Genomic DNA, 23331 nt, shown 5'->3' with positions numbered 1-23331 from the left:
CGGCAGTGATACAGCATGCCAGCATCTAGATTACACGGAGAACATTTAGAAGATGCAGCACCGGATTAACCCTTTGTGCCCAAACTCTCCATAGAAATCATTTCCCTCTCAATAATCTGGAAGAGGGTTATCCTTGCTGATCTCATTTCTGCCACAAAGGGTTAAGTCAACTTGATACCTATAGCTTTTACTTTCTCAAGACATCTTTCTTCTCATAGGTGACAAAGTAGGCTTTCGTCTGTTTGCCTTCATGTGGAGTCACAAAAGCCTCCTTAGACCTTATAAATTTTCTACCAAAGGAGTTAAAGTACCAGGGGTCTGACGGCCTAAAACAAAATTTTCAAAACCAAACTCCTGGCGTCTTCCTCAGAGCAAACCACCGGGAAGATTCATGGTATTCGTTATGGTTGATTCTATAATTTCTAAACACAAATCCCCACTTTTTGAGAGGTAGAACGTAGCTCTATGTGTCTATTACAGCGTACATTTTTAATAAACCTTTATTACACTGTTTATTTGAGAAAGGAAAAATCGTTTTTAATCAGCTGCCATAGATCTGATACGCGAAGCAAAGAACAGCGAAATCAAAGCACAGAAAGGCAGGGGTCACAGTGAAGAAGCCCCAGGACGGAAGAAAAGAGGAGACCGCCGGTCCCGGGAGCCCTTCGCCTCCTGGCGCGCGGGTTCAGCACCACGGACAGCTCTCGGCTTTGTCTTGGCGCGAACTCCCGCCCCGCGAGCGGAGCCGGCCAACGGCGGCTGTGTGTCCTTTGACTCCTCCGACAAACCTGCTTGGAGAGAAAAAGAGAGGGCAGAGTCGAGCAGTACAAGCTTTCCTGTCCTCTCCCCGCATCCTCCGAACTCCGCCCTGATGCCGCTCCAATTCAATTGGCGGGCGGGGGCACTTTGGTTTCACTTGGGGCCGCGATTCCTTCCGCGGTATTAGGGTGAGTGCTGACGGCCGGGGAGAGTCGCCTTGCCAGCTCAGACTGGGCTTGGAGCGCCATTCACTGTCGCTGCCCGAGGCTCCGGCCGGCTCCGTCTACCCCAAACTAAACGGAAATGCACGCAAACACAAAAAGAAAAACAACAGCAACAGAGGGTGTGGGAGGGAAGCAACGATATCTAATGCTTTCTGGAGACAAATCCCGGGGCTGCAGGCACATAGGGAGGTCCGGACCTGAAACGGCAACTCAGAGGAAGAAAAACTGAGAAGCCAGAAAAGACAAGTAACCTTTTCTTTCGTTGCAACCACGAAAGGGGGGGGGGGCGAACCATGAACCAGGGTGGTGGAATCGGCGAATGCAGTCTAGCTCACCTGCACAAATAGAGGGCTGCGCTTTCTCTCCCTTTGACAAGGAAAAGGTCTGGCTCCGGGTTCAACAGACAGCACCTACCTAGGCCACTCAGAATGTTGTTTTCCAGGGCCCTTTCTGAGGATCCAGGATAAAAAGGGATTTCTTCTCACATTCTGCTATACCGGGAGCTCTACTTCCAGGGCTGGTGTAGAGCATGCCGAGTGCTCAAAGCGCTCTCTCTCCAAATCCTACATCCACATACATAAACACACACACACACACACACACACACACACACACACATTCAGGGTCAGTAAAGTTATGCGCTTCCTCCAAGCTTAAGAAAAGTAGGCCAGCCAAGCCACAATTTCATCCTGCAGAAATGTTTCCCACAGTAGGGTCCTCAGGCAAGGATAAACCGGTAAAGTAAGTTTAAGAATGAACCTCCTGGTCATTGTTGGTCAAGGCGTTCAGTGTTGGGAGGAAATAAAGCTTGGGGGGCCCCACTTAGGCATGGGGGGAGATCGAAACCAACCAACCAGCCAAGAGACCCAGAGCCCCTTCAGATAGATTTGTAATCGCCTGTAAAATAAAGTAGCTTACCAACCCCCTCCCCCACCCACCACAAATATTCCTGGCTTTTTTTTTTTTTTTTTCAAAACAACATTCTGACCTCACCTTCCTTCTCCCAAGAAACCTGAGAAAGACCACCACTTCACGAAGCCCAGCTCAGAGGTGTTTTGGAGAACCCGCGATCCCTGCTGTGATCCTCACGGAGCATTAAGGGCGCCCAGCGGGGTAAACATACTCGCCTGGGAGGAAGGAGCTGGGGTCGCCTTCCCTGGTCCCCTCCCCCCTCCCGGATCCGCGGAGGTGGGCGCCCGAGGGGGTGGGCTTGGCATCCACCCCCCACCGAAGCCCGCTGTGGCCTGCGGTGTTCAGCCGGCTGCTGTGTAAACCGCCGCTTTCCCATGCAGATTTCCCTTTTAACACCTTCTAAACAAAGGCTAATGAGGCCACTGCATTACTCTATCAACACACAATCATTAGCAACCGAGAAATACACACACACCCGCGCATGCACGCGCGGGAGCGGGTGCGCGCGCGCACACACACACACACAGACACACACACACACAGCTCAGGCTGCCAAAGTCTGGAGTTTTCTAAAGGAACCCATATTAGGTTAACAAAAAGGAGGTAGGATAGGACGGGTGGGGGAAGGGATAGGAGCGAATGGAGGGTGGAAGGGAAGAGAACAGATAGAGACGGAGGGCGGAGAGAAGCTATCAAAATCAGGAGAAGGCCAGCAGAAAAGAAGGGGAGCAAGATGAAGACTGAGATGAAGCCTGGCTGGCCACAGGGAAAGTATTAGGAAAGTCTAGGGACCCTTATTTTGGAGGTTAAAGGTCCCAGGCAAACTCTCCGTTTTGGGCTTCAGAGATGGAGGCAGCTGCAGGCATCTTAGAGACAGTGCCCAGGGTCCAAGGAATGGTCTCTATAGTCAGATACACTCTGTAGGGCCAGAGGGGCAGCAGGGACCACAGCCTGCCTCCCACTCCATGAAGAGGGACTTGGCCAGTGTGCGGAGAATCCTTACCCACCGTGCTTGCTCAGCCCCAAAACAGCTCTGCCTGGCTTCACTTGAGGGGCTGCAGCCAGCTCTGCTGGCCCCAGCAGCCAGAAAGCCTCAAGGGTGCATTCCTGGGGGGGGGCTTCCGGGGGGGGGGGAAGAGGGGGCCTCATACCCTGGCCTGGCCAATTGGGATCTTCTGGAGGGCCACACAGACCAGACGCTTCAGAGCTAAATTCTAGGCTCCGCACGTATCTTCCGCTTGCTCCCACCTGGAGATGTGGGGCCCTGACTTCTCTGTCCCAGCACCCCTCCTAAAGTTCAGATGAGGGGCTGGAGTTGAGTTTAGACTCACAAACCCCCTCTGGCATTGGAGGGAAAGTCCTGGAGTGGGCTAAACCAGGGTGACCATGCGATTGTTAATTCTTATCCCCAGCCGCTCTCCCAAGGCAGAACGGAGCTGAGGAAGAAAAGAGCGAAGGACGGAAGAAGAGAAGGCACAGGAAGGGACCCTGCCTTTTTTGATTAAGCGTCCCGGGTCGGACTTGCCCAGTTAACTAGACCGTTAATTAAGCCGTGCACCACCGTGCAACTGACAGGCGGGCCGGCGCCCCGCTGAGCTGTTCCGCAAGCCCAACGGCCCACGGTAGTCCTAGAGTCGCGGACAAGAGCAGTGATGCACCGCCTCTTTGGGTTCCACGCAGGCAGGATGCTTTCCCTCCCTGGGATCCAGGCTGTCCTCCAGCAGGCCATACCGATGAGACACGGAATCCTCACCCACGCCCATCCCACCCACCTTCGCCCTCCACGTTTCTCCTGCACCCTGTGCGAATGCGGGGCCTTAGCCGGTGCTGACCCAACCGTCACGCCCTGCCTGCGCGCAGCCCGGGTCCGTACTCCTTGGGCAAAGCCAAACTGCAGAAAGCAGAGGCTGGGGCTCCGGGCTGCGGGCTCAATCGCCGAGTCAACCGCTTTTCTACCCCGGCCTCCCGGCGACCGGACCCGGCCTGCACGCCCGCTCCTCTTCGGGGCTGCATGCTCTCCGCGGCCGGCCGGGCGCGGCGGCGCGGCGGGACGCTGAGTGTGTGTGCGCGGCGCGGCCTATATTTACACCCCAAACAAAATAATTACACTTTTGTCGGAGGGAGAAAGCCAGTGATTAGGCGCGGGCTCTTTGCGGCAAAACAGTTTCTCAGTGGTACACCAGTATAATTTTTCACGGCTGGCTGAAATCAAAGAGGGGAGGTAATGAATCCGGCGAGCAATTTAAATTTACAATTTGTAACGCCGCCGCCGCGCAGGCCCGGCCGAGAGCGCAGCTCGGAGGCGCTCGCTGCGTTTGTTTAATGTTAAAGCCACGCAGGCTGGGGGGGGACACTGATGGGGGTGGGATGAGGAAAGGGGGGCAGTAATGGTCGAGGTCGGCAGAAGGCCGGCTGCAGTGCCCAAGATATTAAGGGGAGAAGAGGACGACGGGTGCGCTTCGAGGCGGCCCCCAGCTCACGCCTTCTCCAGAAAGGCCTGCCACCGCTGGCCCTGCACAGGGCAGGAGCGCTGGGGAAGGGACCAGAGGGCTGCGCGCAGCCTGAGAAGCACCTACGCCTATTTGGCCTCTGAACCCTCCAGGCAGCTTTCCTGGGAGGGGGAGGGAGTTGCAAGTGATGCTCTCTGGCCTGAAGAAAGGGCACCTCCTAAGGCCCATGTGAGCCCTCGTTCGTGCTGCTGCCGCCCCATGTCCCCAGCTGCAGAAGTCACCCCAAAGCACCCCCATGCCCCAGCTCAGCCTGCCTTCAAGCTCTCGCTCCGGGCGGGTATGCACCTCCTCGACCGTAATTAATTACCGAACTCAAGGGGGAATATGCAAACCGCATATTACTAACTCTACAGGGCTTAAGTGATCGGAAACAGATTATTATCTTGTTTGTCTTTTGTCTGTTTTACTTATCCCGCCGCCGTCTGTCGAGTTGTAATGCTGAAACTCTTTACTCTAGGAGGAAGGGTTTTATATAGTAAATTCCATCAACATCTTGTATAAGTGACATTGCGTCTCCATGCATTGCCCTGTTAAGACACAAGCGGTTTATTAGTTACATATAGGAGAGGATTTCACTGCCTAGTCGCCATCTGTTAGCGCTGTAGGGCGGGATAATGTATCTAATAGTTGGTCTACTGGTGGCTTCTGGGGCTGGGCACCCAGGAAGGCAGTGAAGTGGATAAATTTCCAGGCTGCCTGGATGGCAGAGGGGTATCTGGTGTTGGAACTGGGCTGTGCTGAATGAGGCCCTGGGTAAGAGGATGAGAGGTGAAGGGTCAGTACTGGCCACAGGACAGGCCCAGGTCCAGGAGACCCACAGCACCCACACCACACACCCCAGGCAGGGGAGACGAGCAGGTGGGTGTCTCAGCTGCTCCTGCCTTATTCTTGCAGCTCCTGGCATCTCACTGGCCAGGACCTGCCTGTGCTGTGACTTTTAAGCACATCTAGGAGAGGAGAGAGTTTGTCAGGGTGCCGGATCAAGCAGGGTGCCCGATGGAGCTGTGTGCTCAGACTGCCAGTGCCCACTGGGGTACAGAGCCCCAGGTTGGGGACACTGGTGTGGCTCCTTGATGCTTCTGGGGGCTTGAAGGAGAGGAGCTTGCTGTATCCAGACTGGAGCAGAGGAGGCTAGCAGATGGGGAGTTGCAGGGACCCCAGAGTGTTGGGGGGGTGAGCTTCCTCCCTGCTCCCCAAAGTCTGCAAGGTGCAGGAAGAGAAGCACTGGGCCAGCAGAGAAGCAGAGAGAGAAAAACAAAAAGAGAGAAAGAGAAAGAAAGGGAGGGGGGACCCGGACAGGGGAAACAGAAAGGGAACAGATGCTGGGCATAAGAGAGAAATGGGGACGGGACCACAGAGACTGGGAGAACTCAGGAGATCGAAAAGCCTCGGAGAGACAAAGGCTGAGCGGGCAGCACTGTTGCCTTTGGCAGGAGCGGGAGCCACGTCTCTCTCCCCTTCCTCAGAGGCCCTTGTTTCTCCACCTCTGCTCTGTCCCAGCTCAGGCACCATCCATGCTCCAAGCAGGCATCCAGGAGGGCCAGAAACAATTCCACTGCAGGCACTAGGAGCTCTCGCTGGGCTGAGGAGGCCAGGTACAGCTCAGCCTGCTTGTTCCTGGCTGAGCGGGACTCTGACAGGCTCTGACCAGCCTTGCCACCCTGTCCTGGGGCCCCTTTGCCTGCCTCCTGAGAAACTAGAGGACCAGATACCAGCACCCACTGGCAGAAACTGCCCAAGTTGGGGACGTTTCTTCCAGAGACCCAGCTGCTGGGTCAGTACCTCCTCAGAGACCAGCACCCATCAGCTTTCTGTCCACAGCAAGAACCCCTGCCCCAGAGCCTGAGGGGCAGCGCTAGGTCTAAAGAAAGACCAGGGAACAAGGAAACATCTGTGGCCCAAGAGAGGCACCCACAAATCTTGCTCCCCACAATCCCAGGAAAGTAAACACTGCTAGAAGTGTGGGCCAAGGTGCAAATGTGCTCCTTCTGCCAACCTACAGGAGTCACATGAACAAAAACCTGTCTGAACAAACACACAGAGCAGGCACACAAACATGGACCTACAAAATTCTGTGCTCTCAAACACATCCACCCCAGCCCAATTACACACAATCTCAAGCATGCACACACACACACACACACACACACACACACACACTGATTCTTAACACTTCCACATCTCTGTTAGCACACATGTGCATAATCTTATGCATTGTCATATTTACACATCTAGAATAGGTAGACACATACACCCACTGACAGAAATCAAAACACCCACCAGTGGTAGGATCGAATGCAATTGTAAACATGTATATGTGCACACAAAAATAAACATACCACAAATACACTCACAAGATTGATTACTAACACACTTTAAGCAAACGAAACACTGGCATTTTCAGATAGCAGATATACACTGAGAAACTCAGTAAATAGACCCAAACAAACACCCACAGCCAAGGCCTGGCACAGACATGCTCCACGTTCCTGGTGCCAACCCTTGGGAAGCCCTAGCCCATTGGCACTTTCTCCAGCAGTGGAACAAATACCCGGCTGCACAGTCCCAGACTCCTCAACTTACATTCTGCGTAGTAGCCAGGCTGAGCCCCAGGAAAGAAGGCCTGGCCCCTCCCCCTCTTCTTCAGGCCTGCACACTCCCGCCCTGCACACCTGTGAACAGCCCAGAGTTCCCCACTGCCTGGGCACCCAGCCTAAACCGCGCTCCTGCACTGCCCCACTGCGCCACTGCATCATATTAGGGGCCAAAATTACAGGGCGCCATCCCCGAAGTGAATGCAGCAGAGCCCACACAGCTAGCCGCTGCTGCACCGCCACCACGGCGGCTGGGCAACCCACTCACCATAGTGCCCAGACCAGCTGGAATGGGTGGCCAGGAAAGGAGAGACAGCAAGGGCCTTGTCCCAATAGCTGCAGGCAGACCGGTCCAAGGTAGACCTCCCCCGTTCCCACTGCTTTCCCAGAGCCTGGTGAGCTCAGTCACAGGCCAGAAACTCCGGAGTCTTGGGCCAGACCCACTGAAACCTCCTCCCCAGCTTAGGCTGGGCCTTGGCCCTGCGGCCAGGCAGTGAAACTAACCAAAGCCTCCAGCCTCTCCATGAGAAAGGCCTGGCTGGACCCCGGCTCTGTGTATGACAATAGAAGCTAGGGACCTGGGAAACCTCGACCCCAGAGTCGCCGCTCCAGCGTGGGGCTCCACAAGCACCAGCCTGCAGAAATCCGATCTTGGGGAGCCAGCGGGGAAGGAGGAGATAGACACAAGCGCACTCCGGGCGTTGGGAAACTTCTGCAACTTCCAAGGATGGCAAAGGGAGTGGGGGGGGGGGTGCCTCTCTGACTAGGCCTTGGAACCTTGGCCCAAAATATTTGAAGAGAGGAAAAGATGTGGTTTCTAGATCGCCAGACCCCCACCCTAGCCCCAAACTGAAAAGTAAATACTTACTCAGCCCCCGGACCAGGCACAAGCTAATACTCAACAATACTGATGCCTTGTTTTTTTTGCTCTGTCCGGACCGCAACGCTGTAGCCAATTTAGATATGCTATAAATTTAAGAGGTTGCCATGGCTACGGCGCGCCCATTGGCCGCCGGGCCCCCTACGTGCCGCGCCACGTCACCAAATCTGAATAAGGATGCGCGAATTAGGCGGCGGCCAGACAAAGATGAGGATCCGGACCGCTTGAAAGTGGGGGAAAGTGCCGGCGCCTCGCCACCGGGGAAAGGCGCTCGGCAGTGCAGAGGCCAGCAGCCATCGGAGACACCTGCGGGAGCCCAGAACGAACGCCGTGGCGCGCGACTCTTGGCAAGAGGTTGTGAATGCCGCCACCCCCCATTCCACTCTGGGCAGCACAGCTCCAGGCCAGAGATCGTCCGAGGACTTGACCAGCTGAGTCTTGCTCTGGACGGGACTCGCCCCGTGGCGGCGGTGGCGGCGGCAGAGCCCAGAGGCAGAGAGCAGCGGCAGGACCAGGAGGCCCAAGGGCCAGGGGCCCAGAGGGAGGCGAGGCGGCCGGGCCGCCGGGGCGCGCGGCTATGATGGTGCACTGTGCCGGTTGTGAGCGGCCCATCCTCGACCGCTTTCTGCTGAACGTGTTGGACCGCGCGTGGCACATCAAATGTGTCCAGTGTTGCGAGTGCAAAACCAACCTCTCGGAGAAGTGCTTCTCGCGCGAGGGCAAGCTCTACTGCAAAAATGACTTCTTCAGGTAAGAGGCCGAGCGCACTGCTGCCCGCGAGCCTGCCCTGCCCGCGCGTCTCCAGGGCGCGGGGAAGAGACCAGGAAATCCGTCCCAGCCTCCTGAGCTCCAGCGCTTAGCTGGAACTAAGGTAGCCCTCTCTCCTCCTCTGCTCTTCCGACCCGCAAAGGGCCTGAGCCCAGGCGGAGGAGGAAGGACGATGCTTTTCGGCCTCACCTTCACCCTGAGGAAGCTCCGAGGGGCGGTGGAGCAGGGGAGGAAGGCTGCTCGCCACGGCTGCAAACCCGGACCAAAGCTTCAAGCCCTGCTCTGAAGGAGGCAAGATTTTCCCTGGAGTTCAGGGTAACTGGAGGTTTCTCCTCCAGAGCAGGATTCCTGAGCCTAGGGGTGCCCTCCTGAACACAAGGAAACTTCCCAGCTGCAGAGGGGGCCCAGGTGCAGGGAGAGGGAACCTCCCCCTTCCCGCATCTCACCCCAGATCCTTAAACATTTTTCTCCCCCTCTGAAAGCCCACATCGGAGGCGGGGAACCCTTGGAGATCTTTGAGATCTAGCCCTGACTGTGTCACCTACCCCCAATCCTCCTGCCTGTCAAGCAGGCCAGGGCACACCATCCCCCGAGCCTCAGTTTCCCCACCTAGGAAAGCCCAGGGTCAGCCCGGAAGCCCAAGAGGCTCTCAACACTTTAGCCCTGTCTGCTTCCACCAGGCACCCAGGGCCGACTTTGTCACTGCAAATTCTGGGCGGGCGCTGAGGGCAGGAAGGGGGGGCATGATCCACCCCGCAGAGGAAAGCAGCCCACCGGCCCAGCACCAGGGCATTTGAATAGGAGAAAATGTCAGCCGCGCCTTTACATGTGTAAACCCCTGGCTCGGAGGCCTGGCGCCCCTAATGTGGTGGTGCTTGCAAAGAGCCTAATGATTTTTGATAAGGTGCATATGGCCAATTACACTGCCGGATAAGGCCAAAAGTGACTTATGGCTCCTAATGCCCTCACTACATCAATGTCACCCAAATTCACCCTGTTTAGAGACATGGGTGTGAGGAGATGTGGGGTCCCCTCAGGGTCCTGAGCCCTCTTCTTTCCCCTACCACCTGCACCTCAGCATTCTCCTTCGGGGTCTGCACACTCCTTCTGGGGGAGGCAGGTTCTCCTTGAGCCAGAAGGAGAAAGGATAGGAATTAGACCTCAAAGGAGGGAACAGGACCTGGAGTGACCCCAAGCCCTGGCTGTACAGGGATTGGGGAGCCTTCTGCTCACACTTTTCCACTGTCTGTCAGGGCCAGGTTTGGGGGATAGGGTACAGCTCAGCCCCAGTTCCTACAGCCTGTCTTCCTGAGGCCCTGCTGTCCACAGCTCCTGGCTGGATGGTCCCACACTGGAGACCAGAAAGGCTCCTTCTTAGTGCTGGGAATAGGTGGAAGGTTCCTTCCTTGCTCATGCCCAGTCCAGGAGCTGGGGGCTTCTCCACCCCATTGCTGGGCCCAGCAGCTAAGCAGATGGGCCCTCCCTGGGCCCCAGCAAACAGGAAGGATGCAGGAGGAAAAGCCCAGAAGTGGTCCAAACCCAACCTGCCTGGCTTCCAGCCCTGGGGGGTGGGGGAGAGGTGCTGAAGTTCACCCCGTAGGCAGTCCAGTAGTGTGAGAACCAACCCACTAGAAGCAGGGCAGTCCCCATCCCAAGAAGAGCCCCAGACATTTGTCCCTCTTCTGTTCTGGCTGCTGAGGGCAGAATTCAAGGGGGGCGCGCTGGAGAGGACTGGGCTCAGGGTCCACCTCGCAGCGACGGCGCCTGTGTCCACAGACGCTTCGGCACTAAGTGCGCTGGCTGTGCGCAAGGCATCTCACCCAGCGACCTGGTACGCAAAGCCCGGAGCAAAGTCTTCCACCTCAACTGCTTCACCTGCATGGTGTGCAACAAGCAGCTGTCTACCGGCGAGGAGCTGTACGTCATCGACGAGAACAAGTTCGTGTGTAAGGATGACTACCTGAGCTCCTCGAGCCTCAAAGAAGGCAGCCTCAACTCAGGTACGCCCGCGTCTGTCGCCGGGCTTCCAGCCTGCCGCTCTCCGCTTCCTTCCTGCCCGGTCCCGTCGGAGGGAGGCTCAGGGTTGATGGCCCAGATACCCTGGCAGGAAGTTCTTGGGCAAGGAGAGGGGATTTGAAGCAAGGAAAAAGAGAAGGTTTGGAACCCACCACAGAGCAAATCGGATTCCTGCGCCCTGTGTGCCCCCCAATTCAAGAGCCTTTCCCAAGGGGTCCTCCCCCTCTAATTTAGACCTGCTCGATTTATTCTTCTGTGTCATTTGAGGTCCTGGTAATTTCTAGGTGAACTGCGATTTGGAGGAAAGAGAAAAGGGAACAGGCGAAAGGGGGGGGACATCTGTAGGCCCCACTGTCCCCTCTCCAAGAAGGCGGTTCTCCCGAGGCTGGCCCACACCCCCCCCATCCCCAACCCAGCTCCCCTGCGGGTGCTGAGAGGGTTGAAGCTGGGTCGCTTCAAAGGCCGTCCCCGCCTGGAGGGAGAGTGGGCGGGCGCCGGGCCCCTGGGGGAGGGGCCGTCGCAGGTTTGGGAGGGAACCCAGCCGCGTTAGGGGAAGCCTGGACCGGCTGTAACCGGCCACCGAGTTGGACAGGGGTCGGACGCCGCTGACGCCGCTCTCCCCTTCCTAACCTGTCCGCCCGCAGTGTCCTCCTGTACGGACCGCAGTTTGTCCCCGGACCTCCAGGACCCGCTGCAGGACGACCCCAAGGAGACCGACAACTCGACCTCATCGGACAAGGAGACGGCCAATAACGAAAACGAGGAGCAGAGCTCGGGCACCAAGCGGCGCGGCCCGCGCACCACCATCAAAGCCAAGCAGCTGGAGACGCTCAAGGCCGCCTTCGCCGCCACGCCCAAGCCCACGCGCCACATCCGCGAGCAGCTGGCGCAGGAGACCGGCCTCAACATGCGGGTTATTCAGGTGCGCTTGGGGCGCCACACCCTCCTCGCCGTGGCCAGGCCCGGGAGCCTACAGTCCACTGGCCTGAGAAGGCGCGGGCTTCTGGCAGGGCACAGCCGCGCGCCCCAGGCCAAGGACAGCTGGACACCCGCCCCGCCAAACATGGGGAACTAGTAACTGCGAGTTCGCCGGGCCCTGCTATCCTCTGGCTGTGTCATTCTGGGCAGGGCCACTTTGCCTCTGAATTCTGGCTTCCGCCTTGTTCCACGAAAGTTTTAAGCCTTTCTGGGGTCCAGGACCCCTCCTTCCCTCCCGTCTTCCAAGCAAAGAAAGAGGCGAGGTCCCAGCCTGCTGGCTGCAGAGCTGAGGCAGGAGCCTTGCCAGGCGGGAAGCCTTTATAAAGCCGTCAGGCAGCGGACAAACCCAGGCCCAGGAAGCCCAGGTCTTTATGAGTCACCCCACGGGTCCTCGAAATCCTTCACCCTTGGCTGGTTCGCCGAGGGCCCCTCCATCCCTCCCAGCCTAATCCGGCCCGGCCACCACCTTGGGGAAGACCTGATGTGTCAGAGGCTTTAGGACCCCTCAGGGGCAGTGCGGGTGGGGCGCAGAGGCACACCGACCCGAACTCACTGCCCCCCTCCTCTGTCCCAGGTATGGTTTCAGAACCGACGGTCCAAAGAGCGCCGCATGAAACAGCTGAGCGCGCTGGGCGCGCGGAGACATGCCTTCTTCCGAAGTCCGCGGCGCATGCGTCCGCTGGGCGGTCGCTTGGATGAGTCTGAGATGTTGGGGACCACCCCATACACCTACTACGGAGGTAAGACGCCCCCAAGGCATGCGGCTCCTCCCCTCACCATCGCTGCTCCAGGTGGCCTAAGGCTCAGAGGACCCAGCCTCTGCCCGCTTTCCAATACCCTGGGCCACGTTTCACCCTCTCCCACTCACATGGACATATACAATCAAGGACACACTTGAGCACGCATCATGCCCATGCAGATCCACCCCGGGCACAAAAGCACAGACAGATGCCACCTGGGCATGCCCGCTTGCATTTAGTCTTTGAGGATGCACATGGAGAGGCACGATTAGAAACAGCCATACACAGCTACATCCCACTCCCTACCCCCACATCCCTGCCTCACTGACACAGCCAGAAAGGTAAACGTCCCAGGGCCCTGCCCCTGCCTTGCCCTCCACTACCCTCGGACAAGCATTGTGGCTGTCCATGTCCCTGCGCCTGGTGTACCCAGCAAAAGCTGGAACCATTCTCAGGGTTCTGGGATTGACGAAGTTTGGACCGCCGCAGGCTACCTGCTTGCTAGGCTACCTTCGAAAGCTATACTTCCTGCTTAGCCAGCGACCAAGGCTGCTCAGAGCTGAAGCCGAGGTCGCCTTGAGCCCAATCTGCCGCTCCAGTAATGCAGGGGTTTGTGCAGGCTCCTTGCACCCAAACATCCACTTCCTATCTTCAGAACCCTGCGTGCCTGGGTTGGCAAAGAGGCGGTGCGGTGGTTGGTTTTTAGGCTCTCTACCTTGTCATCCCCTGTTCTCCTTTCTCTCCCCAACCCTCATATTCCTCACTCTGGATGTGCACCCAGGCCCAGCATCCTGATTTGTTAGGCCCTTGCCAGCGCCCAGAATCCCTGGCTCACCATCCTGGAGCAGTGGGCCCAAGGAAGCACTTCCACCTTTTGACTTCCGAGTGTCTCAATTTGGAGGGTCCTCAGGAAGGCCTGCCCCAAGGAACAGCAGCATTCCGTGGGGCTCGTTTCCCCCTCAGGGCTGCCAACCCAGGGAGAGAGGCCAACTTCCAAAGGACTCAGGGACAGTCAGGGGAAGAAGAGGGCGTGGCCAGGTGTGCAGACCCCTCCAGCTGGGAGGGTGGAAAACCTGTGACTGCCCTCTTGCCTCTGGGGACCAAACCTGGGCCCCTAGAAGGTGTGCCAACGCGGGAAATTGTTCCCTGTAGTGACAGAGCCAGGTTAGGGAGCCTCACACTCTCAGCCTGGACGGTCCAGGCTTGGGCCGCCCCTCACCCACTCCCTGCCTAGCCTGGCCTCCTTCCCCACAGATTAGGCCCAGAGCAGCAGGACGGTGGGGCGGCGTTGGCCGGAATTTTCCCGCCCGGGTAATTAACCAACGTTTCCGGGAGGACCTGGCAGCCTTGCACCGAACCTGCCGTGCACTGTCCCCACGCTCCTGCTGCGCGAGGAGGGAGGCACCCCCCGGTCCCATTTTCCCCGGAATTTGGGGGGCGAACCCCCAGCCCCCCAGAAAAGAGGCCCCGCCTAATCCGCACTGGGAGATCCTGGCAGTGGCGACCGGCAGCGGGCGAGAAAGGGGCCGGGCGCCGGGGCCGGCGGCTCCCCGTGGGAGCGCGGACAAAGCCCCAGCTGCGGCTTTTGTGCCCCTTTCAGACGGCGTTTGTTCCAATTACCTCCGGCCCGGCCGCCATATGGGCGGAGGCGGCGCGCACGGCGCCCAGCCTCGGCCTGCACTGGCTTGCAGGCTCGCCTTGGTCCCCGGTAGCCCCAACCCTTACCCTTTGGGGCCCCAAATTCTCGTCTCTCAAGCTTCTCCTTCACGTCTGGGGAGAATGGAATCCATGTGTTTTGTTTAAGTCATTGGGGGCCGTTTTATCTGTTACCTAAACTGAGTCCAAGCCGCGCCTGCAGACCGGCATTTAGACAGTTGGGGGGGGGTGGAGAAGAAAAGGGACGCAAAACTCAGCCCTGACCGAGACCCCAGCCAAGTCGGGGCAGAGGGTGTGTGGAAGAGACTGGCGCTAGCATGAGCTGGTTTTCCCGCCGGGCAAAGCGGGTCGTTGTCGCCGCCGTGGACTTCAAGGGACCGCTCCAAGGGTGTCCTGCCGGACCCTGGAGGCTGCCCTGCGTGGGGGAATCAGTTGGTCCCGCCAGACCTCAAGGAGAGGCCAGGGAAGAGAACAGAGGGTGGTGCGGAAGCGATTTGTGGCGGGGGTTGGCCGTGTGACCTGGAGCCCGCACTCCCTAGATCTGTGGAGAATGTACACCCAGTTTCTTACCGAGGAAAGCGCCCTAAGCGGTTACCGGCTTCTCGAAAGGGCTGCATGCCCCAAGCAGGTATCTTGCCAACCCATCCCAGGGCAGCGAAGGTCAAGCCTCTGCCCTAGCGCCGCGGGGGGCGTGTCCTACTCTCTGTCTTCCAAGTTTCTGGGGCTCAGCTCCCCGTTTCCAGGCCGTGGCGCAGGGCCTCGGGGCGCAGGGCAGGAGGAGGGCGCCGAGGCGTCCAAGTCGTGAGCCCAGAGCCCAAACCCGCAGCCCCTCAGCCTCAGGCTGCCCCAGTCCAGGCCTCCGCGCCGCGGCCCCTCCGCGCTCTGCCGGATGTCCGACGGCTCCGCTTCCCGCCCCGAGCCTCTAGAGGGCCACCCCTGAACTCCTCTGTCCTCCCGCGGTCTGGGGTCTCTGCGCCATCTGTCTCTCCAGACCCTTTCTCACTCCATCCACCGTGGAGTTTTCGCGGGTCTCTGTCGCGGCAATCTCATCTTTTTCGCGTCTCCTCGGCCATTTCACTAGGTCTCCGATCCCGGCTCTTGCGTCTCTGCTGTGCTTTCCCATCTCCACGTTCCTTTCTCCTCCTTTTTCCCGCGGCTCCCGCTGCGCGCAGGCTCCTCCTCGCCCGCGCTCACGCTGGGTCTGCCGGCCTCTCCCTGCCCACCGCGTGTCCTGCCGGGGTCTCCACGTCCACCGTCACCTCGGAGACGCCACCACCTCTCCTTCCTGGAAGCCTGTGTTTTGAAGTCGGGACTCGTCTTCTGTGTGTCCCTTGTGGTCTGCACACCTCTCCCGGCAGAGCCCTCAGCCCTCCGTGCGGCCCATTGTCCTCTCCCCGCTCTCTCGGGGTCTGCTCTGGCCTCGCCATCTGCAGGGTCGCACAGGCCCCTCTCCCGGGTCAGTGTCGCCCTCCCCGCCCGCGCGCCCCTAGACGCATCGACGTTGGTCCCTGAACCAGGCCGCTCCGGGCCCCCGCGGATGCCCCTCAGTCCCCGCGCCTCACGGCCCGTGTTCCCCTTCCTTCCCGCAGAGTACCAGGGCGACTACTACGCGGCCGGAGGCAACTACGACTTCTTCGCGGCGCACGGGCCTCCATCGCAGGCTCAGTCCCCGGCCGACTCCAGCTTCCTGGCCGCCTCCGGGCCTGGCTCAACGCCGCTGGGCGCCCTGGAGCCGCCGCTGGCCGGGCCGCACGCCGCTGAGAACCCGCGTTTCACCGACATGATCTCACACCCCGACACGCCGAGCCCTGAGCCCCTGCCCGGCGCGCTGCACCCCATGCCCGGCGAGGTGTTCGGTGGCGGCCCTAGCCCGCCTTTCCCCATGAGCGGCTCCGGCGCCTACAGCGGGGCCCTGTCGCACCCCAACCCCGAGCTCAACGAGACGGCCGTGTGGTAAGGCCGAGGCGGGCGCCCCCTGCGGCCTCCCAAACCAAAACGCCCGACGCGGACTCGGTGGGGGCGAGGGAGCGCCCTCAGGGGTTCTCTCTCGGGTCCGCACCCAACCGACAGCTGCTCCTTGGCTGGGTGTGGGGGACCCAACCCCGTTCTTTCCCGGCCCGTGCTCCCCTCTCGCAGCCGGGAGCAATTTCTTGGGACCAAAGTCGATATTCTGGAGGGTGCAGAGATGCCATGCGCCCGACCCTCACCCACCACCTCCACCTCCGGACTAAGGGTCGGGGCGGAAGGCTGGAGATGTTTTTCCCCTCTCTGCGATCCGAGTGGTGTTTTGTAACCTTATTTCTCGCTCTGCTTTCCCCATCTTTAAAAAAAAAAAATGACTAAAAAAAATAGATTGGAAGCAAAAGATGAGGGAAGCATCAGCCAGAAAGCGAAGATGGAGGAGAGGGAATTGGGGGAGGATCCACCTGCGAGCTGGCGCCCCCTGGTGGCCAGTCTTGGGCTCAAGGTCAGCTTTTCTGGGAAGCCGGCTTCTCCCTCTTACTCGCATTTTCTTCCGAGCCCAGGGTCCAGGCCGGACTGGAACACTTCCCACTCTATTCTGCCCCTGGGCCAGGCGCCTTCCCTGCCCGGGGGCCTGGAGGCTGGGCCGTCAGGGTGTACAATATTATACTTTTTTGGAAGTTGAACGCTTCTAGTTTCCTTATTTTGTATAAAGAAGAAAACAAATAAAGTATGTTTTTGTGTTTACTGTTTATTTATTGTACTCTAGTTATCTGGGGCTGAACATTTTTATATTTTTAAGAGGCGGGTGGGCAGAGTGCGGGAGGGGAGGCAGAAAGAGGTTTACCTACAAAAATCTAAAAAACAAGAAAAACAAAAAAATCAACATTTTTTAAAAAGAAAGATTAATAAAAAAAATTCTTTTTTCCCTCAGCACTGTGTGATTTTCTTTTTTTCTGGGCCCTATGTTGATAGAGTGGGTGAAATCTGTCTTCTCTCTGCCTTTGTCTTTGAGACCCAATGGAGCTCTCTCCTCTTGCCAGTGTGGGCCCCTTCCGGCCACTCACAGTTCCTGTGAGACAGGCACAGAGTTATCTTATGCTTTAGTGGGACACAAGCCTGCCCAGCACTCAGGAGGCCTTCAGAATGCTTGATGAATGCATGAATTTGTGATCTATCTAGTATATTAAAGAAAAAAAATTAGCAACCAGGCACTGTGGCATACACATCTAATCCCAGCTACTAGGTAGGCTGAGGCAAGAGGATCCGAAGCTTGAGACCAGTGTAGGCAAGTTAGTGAAACCCTCTCTTAGGATAAAAAATGTAAAAGAGGGTGGGAGAGCACCCTTGCTACTAGGGGGAAGAGATTCCAGCTTCAATTCTCTATAGCCCAGGTCATTCCAGGTGCTCAAAACAAAACAAAAGGCAGAAAGAAAAGGAGCGGGGACACAGGCTGGTGCTGGTTATCTGCAAAGCTAGATTAGGACAGAAGGGTCCCCCCTGGGGAGAAGGCTGCTGTGCGCTCCATTCTCAGGCAGAGCATGCTGGTGTGGTTAGGTGAAGGCGGGGCAGAAAAGAGGGCCAGGGGCACCGCCGAAGAACAAGTCCCTCAGCCCCACTCAGTCTCCTCGCATGGATGAGTGGGGCTGGAAGGGAGGGGTCCTAAATTCCCCACTAGCTCAGCTCTGCAGAGTTAGAAAAGCAAACAGAACAAATGAAAATGACCTCTGGAGCTCTGGTTCCCGGGCTTGGGCTCAGGGCATGGCACCTTGGCCCATTTCTAGCAGGAGATGGTGGGGGAGGGGTGGGAAGGGCGGGGGGGGGGCAGTGCTGCAGGGTGCCAGGGATGGCACCTGCCAGGCAGCCTCAGCAAGATAACACAAGGCAGCTTTGCTTTCTTTTCCTTTCCTTTCTGCTCTGTTCTTTTACTTACACCACATTTGTTTCCATCAGGGCTGGCGCTCCTTGCTCACTGTGGAAATTATAGAAATTTCAGACAAACAAAAGGAAGAAATGTCATCCTGCAGAATGTCAAGCACTGTGGTGCTTTTGCTTCTGGACTCTTTTTCCTCCTGTTTTCTTTTGCATTTGGAAAGCGGGGCGCAAGCTCTGTGCACGGTGCGTGGCTGCCCACCATGCCTCCCTCCGCAGCCTTGCAGCCTCTGGAGCTGAGCTGATCCGGTGAGAGCTACGTCACCCTCTGTAGTCATTGCTCACAGCCCCCTGAGCGGGTGTCCCCTCCTTGTTTGCCTTTTTCTTTTTGGACAATTCTATTGTTGAATGTTTAAGTTCAGTTCCAGGTCTTCTCCATGTGCAGCCACGCTGGAGTAAACACCCTTGTAGCTGGATCTTTGCCCCCTGGTCCAGGGAAAGTATCATTTGTCCCATGGGGCACTCGCAGAGGTTAAGGGATTTGCTCAAGATCTCCCGACTGGGAGCTCAGAGTCCTGATGCGTGTCCACGTGGTGGGAGGAGAGGAGGGGGTCTTACACTTGGCATCTTGGCTGCAATGGATTCCGGTGACCACAGGAGACTATCCCAGGTGGACCCCATCCCAGCTTCCCCTGGGTGTGTGTGGAGAACTTTTGCCTGAGTGTGACACATACAGGATGGAAGCTGGGAATAGGTGGATTCACCCCTCAGTGACCCCAAAACAGGCCGTGACAGGTTGACAGAGGAGGTGATGGAGGAAGGATGGGAGGGGTGAGGAGGAGAGGCACAGGAAGAGGGGAAGGGGTGGCAAATGTGTAGGATGATGCCCCCCATTTAGGACCACACCCCCGCCCCACCCACATAAGGCCCACTCACTGTACCCCCACTGTGCACACACCAGTCAGACATGAGGTATGCAGTGCACGCTTGTCCATGCGGATCCATGCACACACCAAAGCAGCAAGCAGAAGGTGTGACAGGTCCGCAGTTGCACACATGTGCACACACCAGCCACAGGGACAGGAGCATGAGAACATGTGTAGTGCTGCCCACACCAGACGACGGGCACAGGGGACCCACAGCCCTGGGGACACACACGGCCCACACACCAGTCTTTGCTCAGACCCCACATAGGTGAGGGGCCTTGCAGAACCCCACAGCTTCAGTCTACAGAAGCCCAGAGCAGGATAGGTGGCCGCGCACCAGGGGTGCTTAAATAATGGGACCCCGCAAGCTCTCTGAGGGTGGCTGTGGGAGGGAGGCCGAGCAGAGGCTCTGAGACCCCCATAAAATAATGTAGGCTAGGGACCTGGAGGCTGGTTACCTTCCTGAGTCTCAGTTTGTACTACTGTGAAATGGGCTCATGACCTCAGGAGCGGTGGAGAGTGAGGTCCGGGGCTCAGTCCTCATCGAATGCACTCCAGCTGGTTGAACAGTGACAACAGGAAAAGGCCAGCTTGGTTCCAGTGCACCCCAGAAGCTTCTTGCAACTCCCAAGAGCCTGCTGGGCCCAGGGCCTCTGGGCCGAAGAAACCCCACCTCGCGTGCGATGGGAGGAAAGAGGAGGGGCCCTGCCATGGGATACTGCAATCCTTCCTAAGGACCTAGGGACAAAGCAAGCTGCTCAGGAACATGGCTGGGAAAGCCAGGGTCAGTTGAGTGGCTGGTTTTGTGGTATTGGGGATGGATCCCAGTACTTTTACAATGTGTGACATCCCAGCTCATTTTTATATTTTTACTTCAAGACAGGCCCCACTGAGTCACTAACTTGCCAGGAGATGGCCTTGAACTTGTGATCCTTCTGCCTCGGCCTCCCAGACTGCTAGTTTTACAGGCCTATGACACCGTGGCCAGCCAGAGGCAGATTTCAAATAAAAGATTTCTCCTTCTGAGCCCGAGACAAAGCCCAGTGGATTTGACTAGTAACTACATGTATGTACGGATGGATGGATGGATGGATGGATGGATGGATGGATGGGTGGGTGGACAGATGAATGGATGGATGGACAGATGGATGGATGGATGGATGGATGGATGGATGGATGGATGGATGGATGGCTGAATGGATGGGTGGGTGGGTGGGTGGACAGATGAATGGACCGATGGACAGATGGATGGATGGATGGATGGATGGATGGACAGATGGACTGATGGACGGATGGACAGATGGAATTGGGCTGCCATGAAAAGGGATTCTTTAGGACATTGTCTACTGAATGCTAATTTGCCCCAGTATCAGCTTCACTGGATTCCATTTCCTTCCCATTAATGCAGCTGCTCATCTCCTCCTAGCTCTCCAGCACCTGTATTGATTATTATTTAAAAATAAAAGATTTCCAGGAAGAAGAAAATCCTCCAGTGGGCACAGGTAAGGCAGCTGGCAAGCTCTGGCCATGCACCCCAGCTCCAGGAAGTGGGGGGACCACCTTTCTGTCCCCTGCTGCTCTGAGTGGTGTCATTCTGCCCAACAATGGGCAGGTGGACCCCTTGGGCTCCAGCCCCTCCAGGCCTACTCCCCAAGGCCTGCACCCCTGCTCCGAAGTGCAACCCCCGACCCCGAGCACCAAGGCCGGGGCCCAGCCCCTGGCCCGACCCCTGTGCTGAGGACTAATATTTAAAATGCAGAAGGGCTGCAGCGAGCTCCGGCTCCCGAGTCCTGTCATGCCGTAAAAAGATATAAACAGAATAAATTACCTCTCTAGCTCCGATTATGAGAATACCCATCTCCTGACTGGAATTTTAAGTCCTGCACTGCACACGGCTGATTTATGGAAACCAGAGAACCTCTCTGCATATTTCTCCTGTTCAGCCGAGTGGCCAAGTTTACCCTTCCTATGCCATTAACGTTATTAACACCTGGGCAACCGATCATTGCAAATGGGCCATTTCCGTGATGAACGGAAGCTTCGCCCGCCAGCCGTAGCCTCTCCCGGCCACAGCACCTCTGGCCTCCACTTTCTAAATTTCATGAAGGGCTCAGGACCCGCCCTGCCCTGCCTACCCCAGTGGCACTGGCTGCAGGCTCCTAGGACCTAAGGCTGGGCCTCACCCTACACTGGTAAGGACACGCGCTACCTAGCACAGCCCCCACCTTTTATGCTTTGGGGGTACTCCCACCGGCCAGGAACAGAGACGAGGGCCTAGAGAGGGTCAGAGAGCAAGCAGCCTGGAGTCTCACAGCGGTGACACTGAAGTCTAGACAGGACTCCCATTTGCTGGGCCCTTGTTACTCAAAGGATGATCTGAGCAGCCGCAGCAGTGCAGCTTTCAGGCCCGGCCCTGGATCCTGGGCACCCGCCCTCAGTGTTAGGACACCTTCCCCAGCTTGTCTCTGTCCCTTCTGGGGCTCTGAGCAACTCCGCACCCGAGGCCATGGGACCTGGGGCCCGGCACCGGCTCCTGCGTCCTCCGCAGCCGGCTTCTCAGGAATCCCCTGCTGCTCCTTCCTCTTGCTGTGTCCCCAACTGTTCAGGTCCTGGGAGGCCTCCTAGCTTCTCCAGGAAAAGCAAAGCGAGGCGCTGAAGTTTTCTCTCCAACACCCCCTGCAGCCTTCCAGGGAGGCAAGACTGCAGGGACAGTGTCGCCGCTGCTCCTGCCGGAAGATGGCAGCCCTAACCCACCCGCTCCCCTTGACCAGGGGGCTTCCCAAGGGACAGCAAGGGCTCCGAGTGCCTCCTGCTGGGGTCCGGCTTTGCTGTGGCCATGCTACACGACTGGCTGGGTCGCTCCCCTCCTCTGGGCCCCCGCAGCCTTCTCATCTGAAAAATGGGGGCTGGGGGAGAACTAAAAGCGCATGGGACCCACATCTGCTCCCCAGCCTCCCCTCGCTGCTCATTGGTCAGCAGCTTAACAGGGATTCACTGGTCCCCTGGCATCAGCCCAGCACTGCTCCAGGCCCGGGCTACAGATCTGACGGTGCTGGGTCCTGACCCCCAGGGATATCCTGCCAAGAGAGACAGACAACAGGCAAAGGAGAAGATGAGCAGAGGCCCCGAGTGATGATCATAAGGAAAGGAGCAAGGAGCCACACAGTGTCCACACCTGCAGTCTCAGCACCTGGAGGCTGAGGCAGGAGGGTCACTGTTCGGGCCAGCCTGGGCTACATAGTGAATTCAAGTCCAGCCTGAGCTGTACACGGAGACCCTGTCTCGAAAAAAAGAAAGAAAGAAAGAAAGCCAGCAAGATAGCTCAGTGGACTAAGTGCCTGCTTAGGCAAGCTCAGGCACCAGGTTCAATCCTGGCAACACATGCTGCGTGGGCCCCAGACATGCTGAGCCACCAAGACCGGGTGTGGTGGCACAAACCTGTAATCTCAGTGCTGGGGAGGCTGAACCAGGAGGATCACTACCCATCTGGGCTATGCAGTGAGATCCTGTACCAAATACATTTTTTTAAGTTTATTTATTTATTTATTTATTTATTTATTTATTGTGTGTGTGTGTGTGTGTGTGTGTGTGTGGCCAGCTCAGCCCACCAGGGGGCGGGGCTGGCTGGCATGTGGTGCTGGGGGATCAAACCGCGGTCCCTGTGCTTTGCTAAGCTTTTCTAAGTAGGTGCTTTAGACCACTGAGCCATCTTACCAGCCCCCCAAATACATTTTTAAAAAGACGGAAACCAAAATACAAAAAACTTTCAAAGGTAGGGGGGTGATGAAATGGAGACCACCCTGGTGCTGGAGAGAGCCCAGCTGGTCCGATCTAGGCTACGGCAAGCGGGCAAGTTCAGGCCCACTTGGCAACCTAGGGACTTAAGGAGACCCTGTCCCTGAATGAGAAGGGCTGGGGATGCAGCTCACTGGGAGGCCCTGGGTCCGAGCCCCAGTACAGGGTGGGGGTTCCTCAGGGAGACTGTGGGGAGGCGGGCAGGGCTCTTGGGGCACTGTTGGGAGCCTTGAGGGGTGCTCATCTTGCAGAAGAGGAAACAGGGCTCAGAGAGGCTCATTCACATATTCAGGTCCTGGCCAGTGAGTGGAGAGGTGGGATTTGAACCCAAGTCTTTAGACACCCAGCCTTGCCCATCCCCCACCCACTGCACCATCTTGGGAGAAGGAGCCAAATCACACACCACCCAGTGAGACTCAGTTTCCCTCATCTGTAATATGGAACCGATTGTAAACACCCCTCTTACCAGTGAAGGGACGAAACCAGGGCCTGGCAAGCCTTCGCTCGCTTTTACCCTAAAAGGAAGAGGAAAGACGCCATCCCGGCCTCTCCCTTCTCTTCCAGCCCCTCAAAAGGAGAAACTTGGTGATTTGTTCTTCAAACATTTATTTTATTCTTTAGATCTTTGGGGTAGGGGAAGGTTTGGTGAAGGTAATCAGTTTTCGGACTTAAGATAAAAAATCGCAGGAAAGGGTCGGCTTGACTCTCGATAATTAATGGGGCGGCTTGTAATAGGATT

At 57.4% G+C, this 23331-nt stretch overlaps 1 protein-coding gene across 1 annotated transcript; it reads left to right on the top strand.

Annotated features, from left to right (window-relative positions):
• Positions 1 to 7878: 7878 nt before the first annotated feature.
• Positions 7879 to 16224, top strand: Lhx5 (LIM homeobox 5). Its single transcript, XM_004635943.1, has 5 exons — positions 7879 to 8629; positions 10424 to 10647; positions 11308 to 11585; positions 12216 to 12381; positions 15627 to 16224. The coding sequence occupies exons 1-5, from the start codon at positions 8457 to 8459 to the stop codon at positions 15992 to 15994; spliced, it is 1209 nt and encodes a 402-aa protein (XP_004636000.1). The 5' UTR covers positions 7879 to 8456; the 3' UTR covers positions 15995 to 16224.
• Positions 16225 to 23331: the final 7107 nt, after the last annotated feature.

The sequence above is a fragment of the Octodon degus genome, unplaced genomic scaffold (genome assembly GCF_000260255.1).
Source record: "Octodon degus isolate 3935 unplaced genomic scaffold, OctDeg1.0 scaffold00076, whole genome shotgun sequence".
Lineage (NCBI taxonomy): Eukaryota > Metazoa > Chordata > Mammalia > Rodentia > Octodontidae > Octodon > Octodon degus.
This window is presented reverse-complemented; position numbering and strand designations above follow the sequence as displayed.

Excerpts from the sequence above, each read along its gene's own strand:
- Lhx5 (XM_004635943.1), top strand. The coding sequence starts at position 8,457 with ATGATGGTGCACTGTGCCGGTTGTGAGCGGCCCATCCTCGACCGCTTT. Across the intron at positions 8,630-10,423 it reads TGCAAAAATGACTTCTTCAG|ACGCTTCGGCACTAAGTGCG; the intron begins GTAAGAGGCCGA and ends CTGTGTCCACAG. Across the intron at positions 10,648-11,307 it reads AGAAGGCAGCCTCAACTCAG|TGTCCTCCTGTACGGACCGC; the intron begins GTACGCCCGCGT and ends GTCCGCCCGCAG.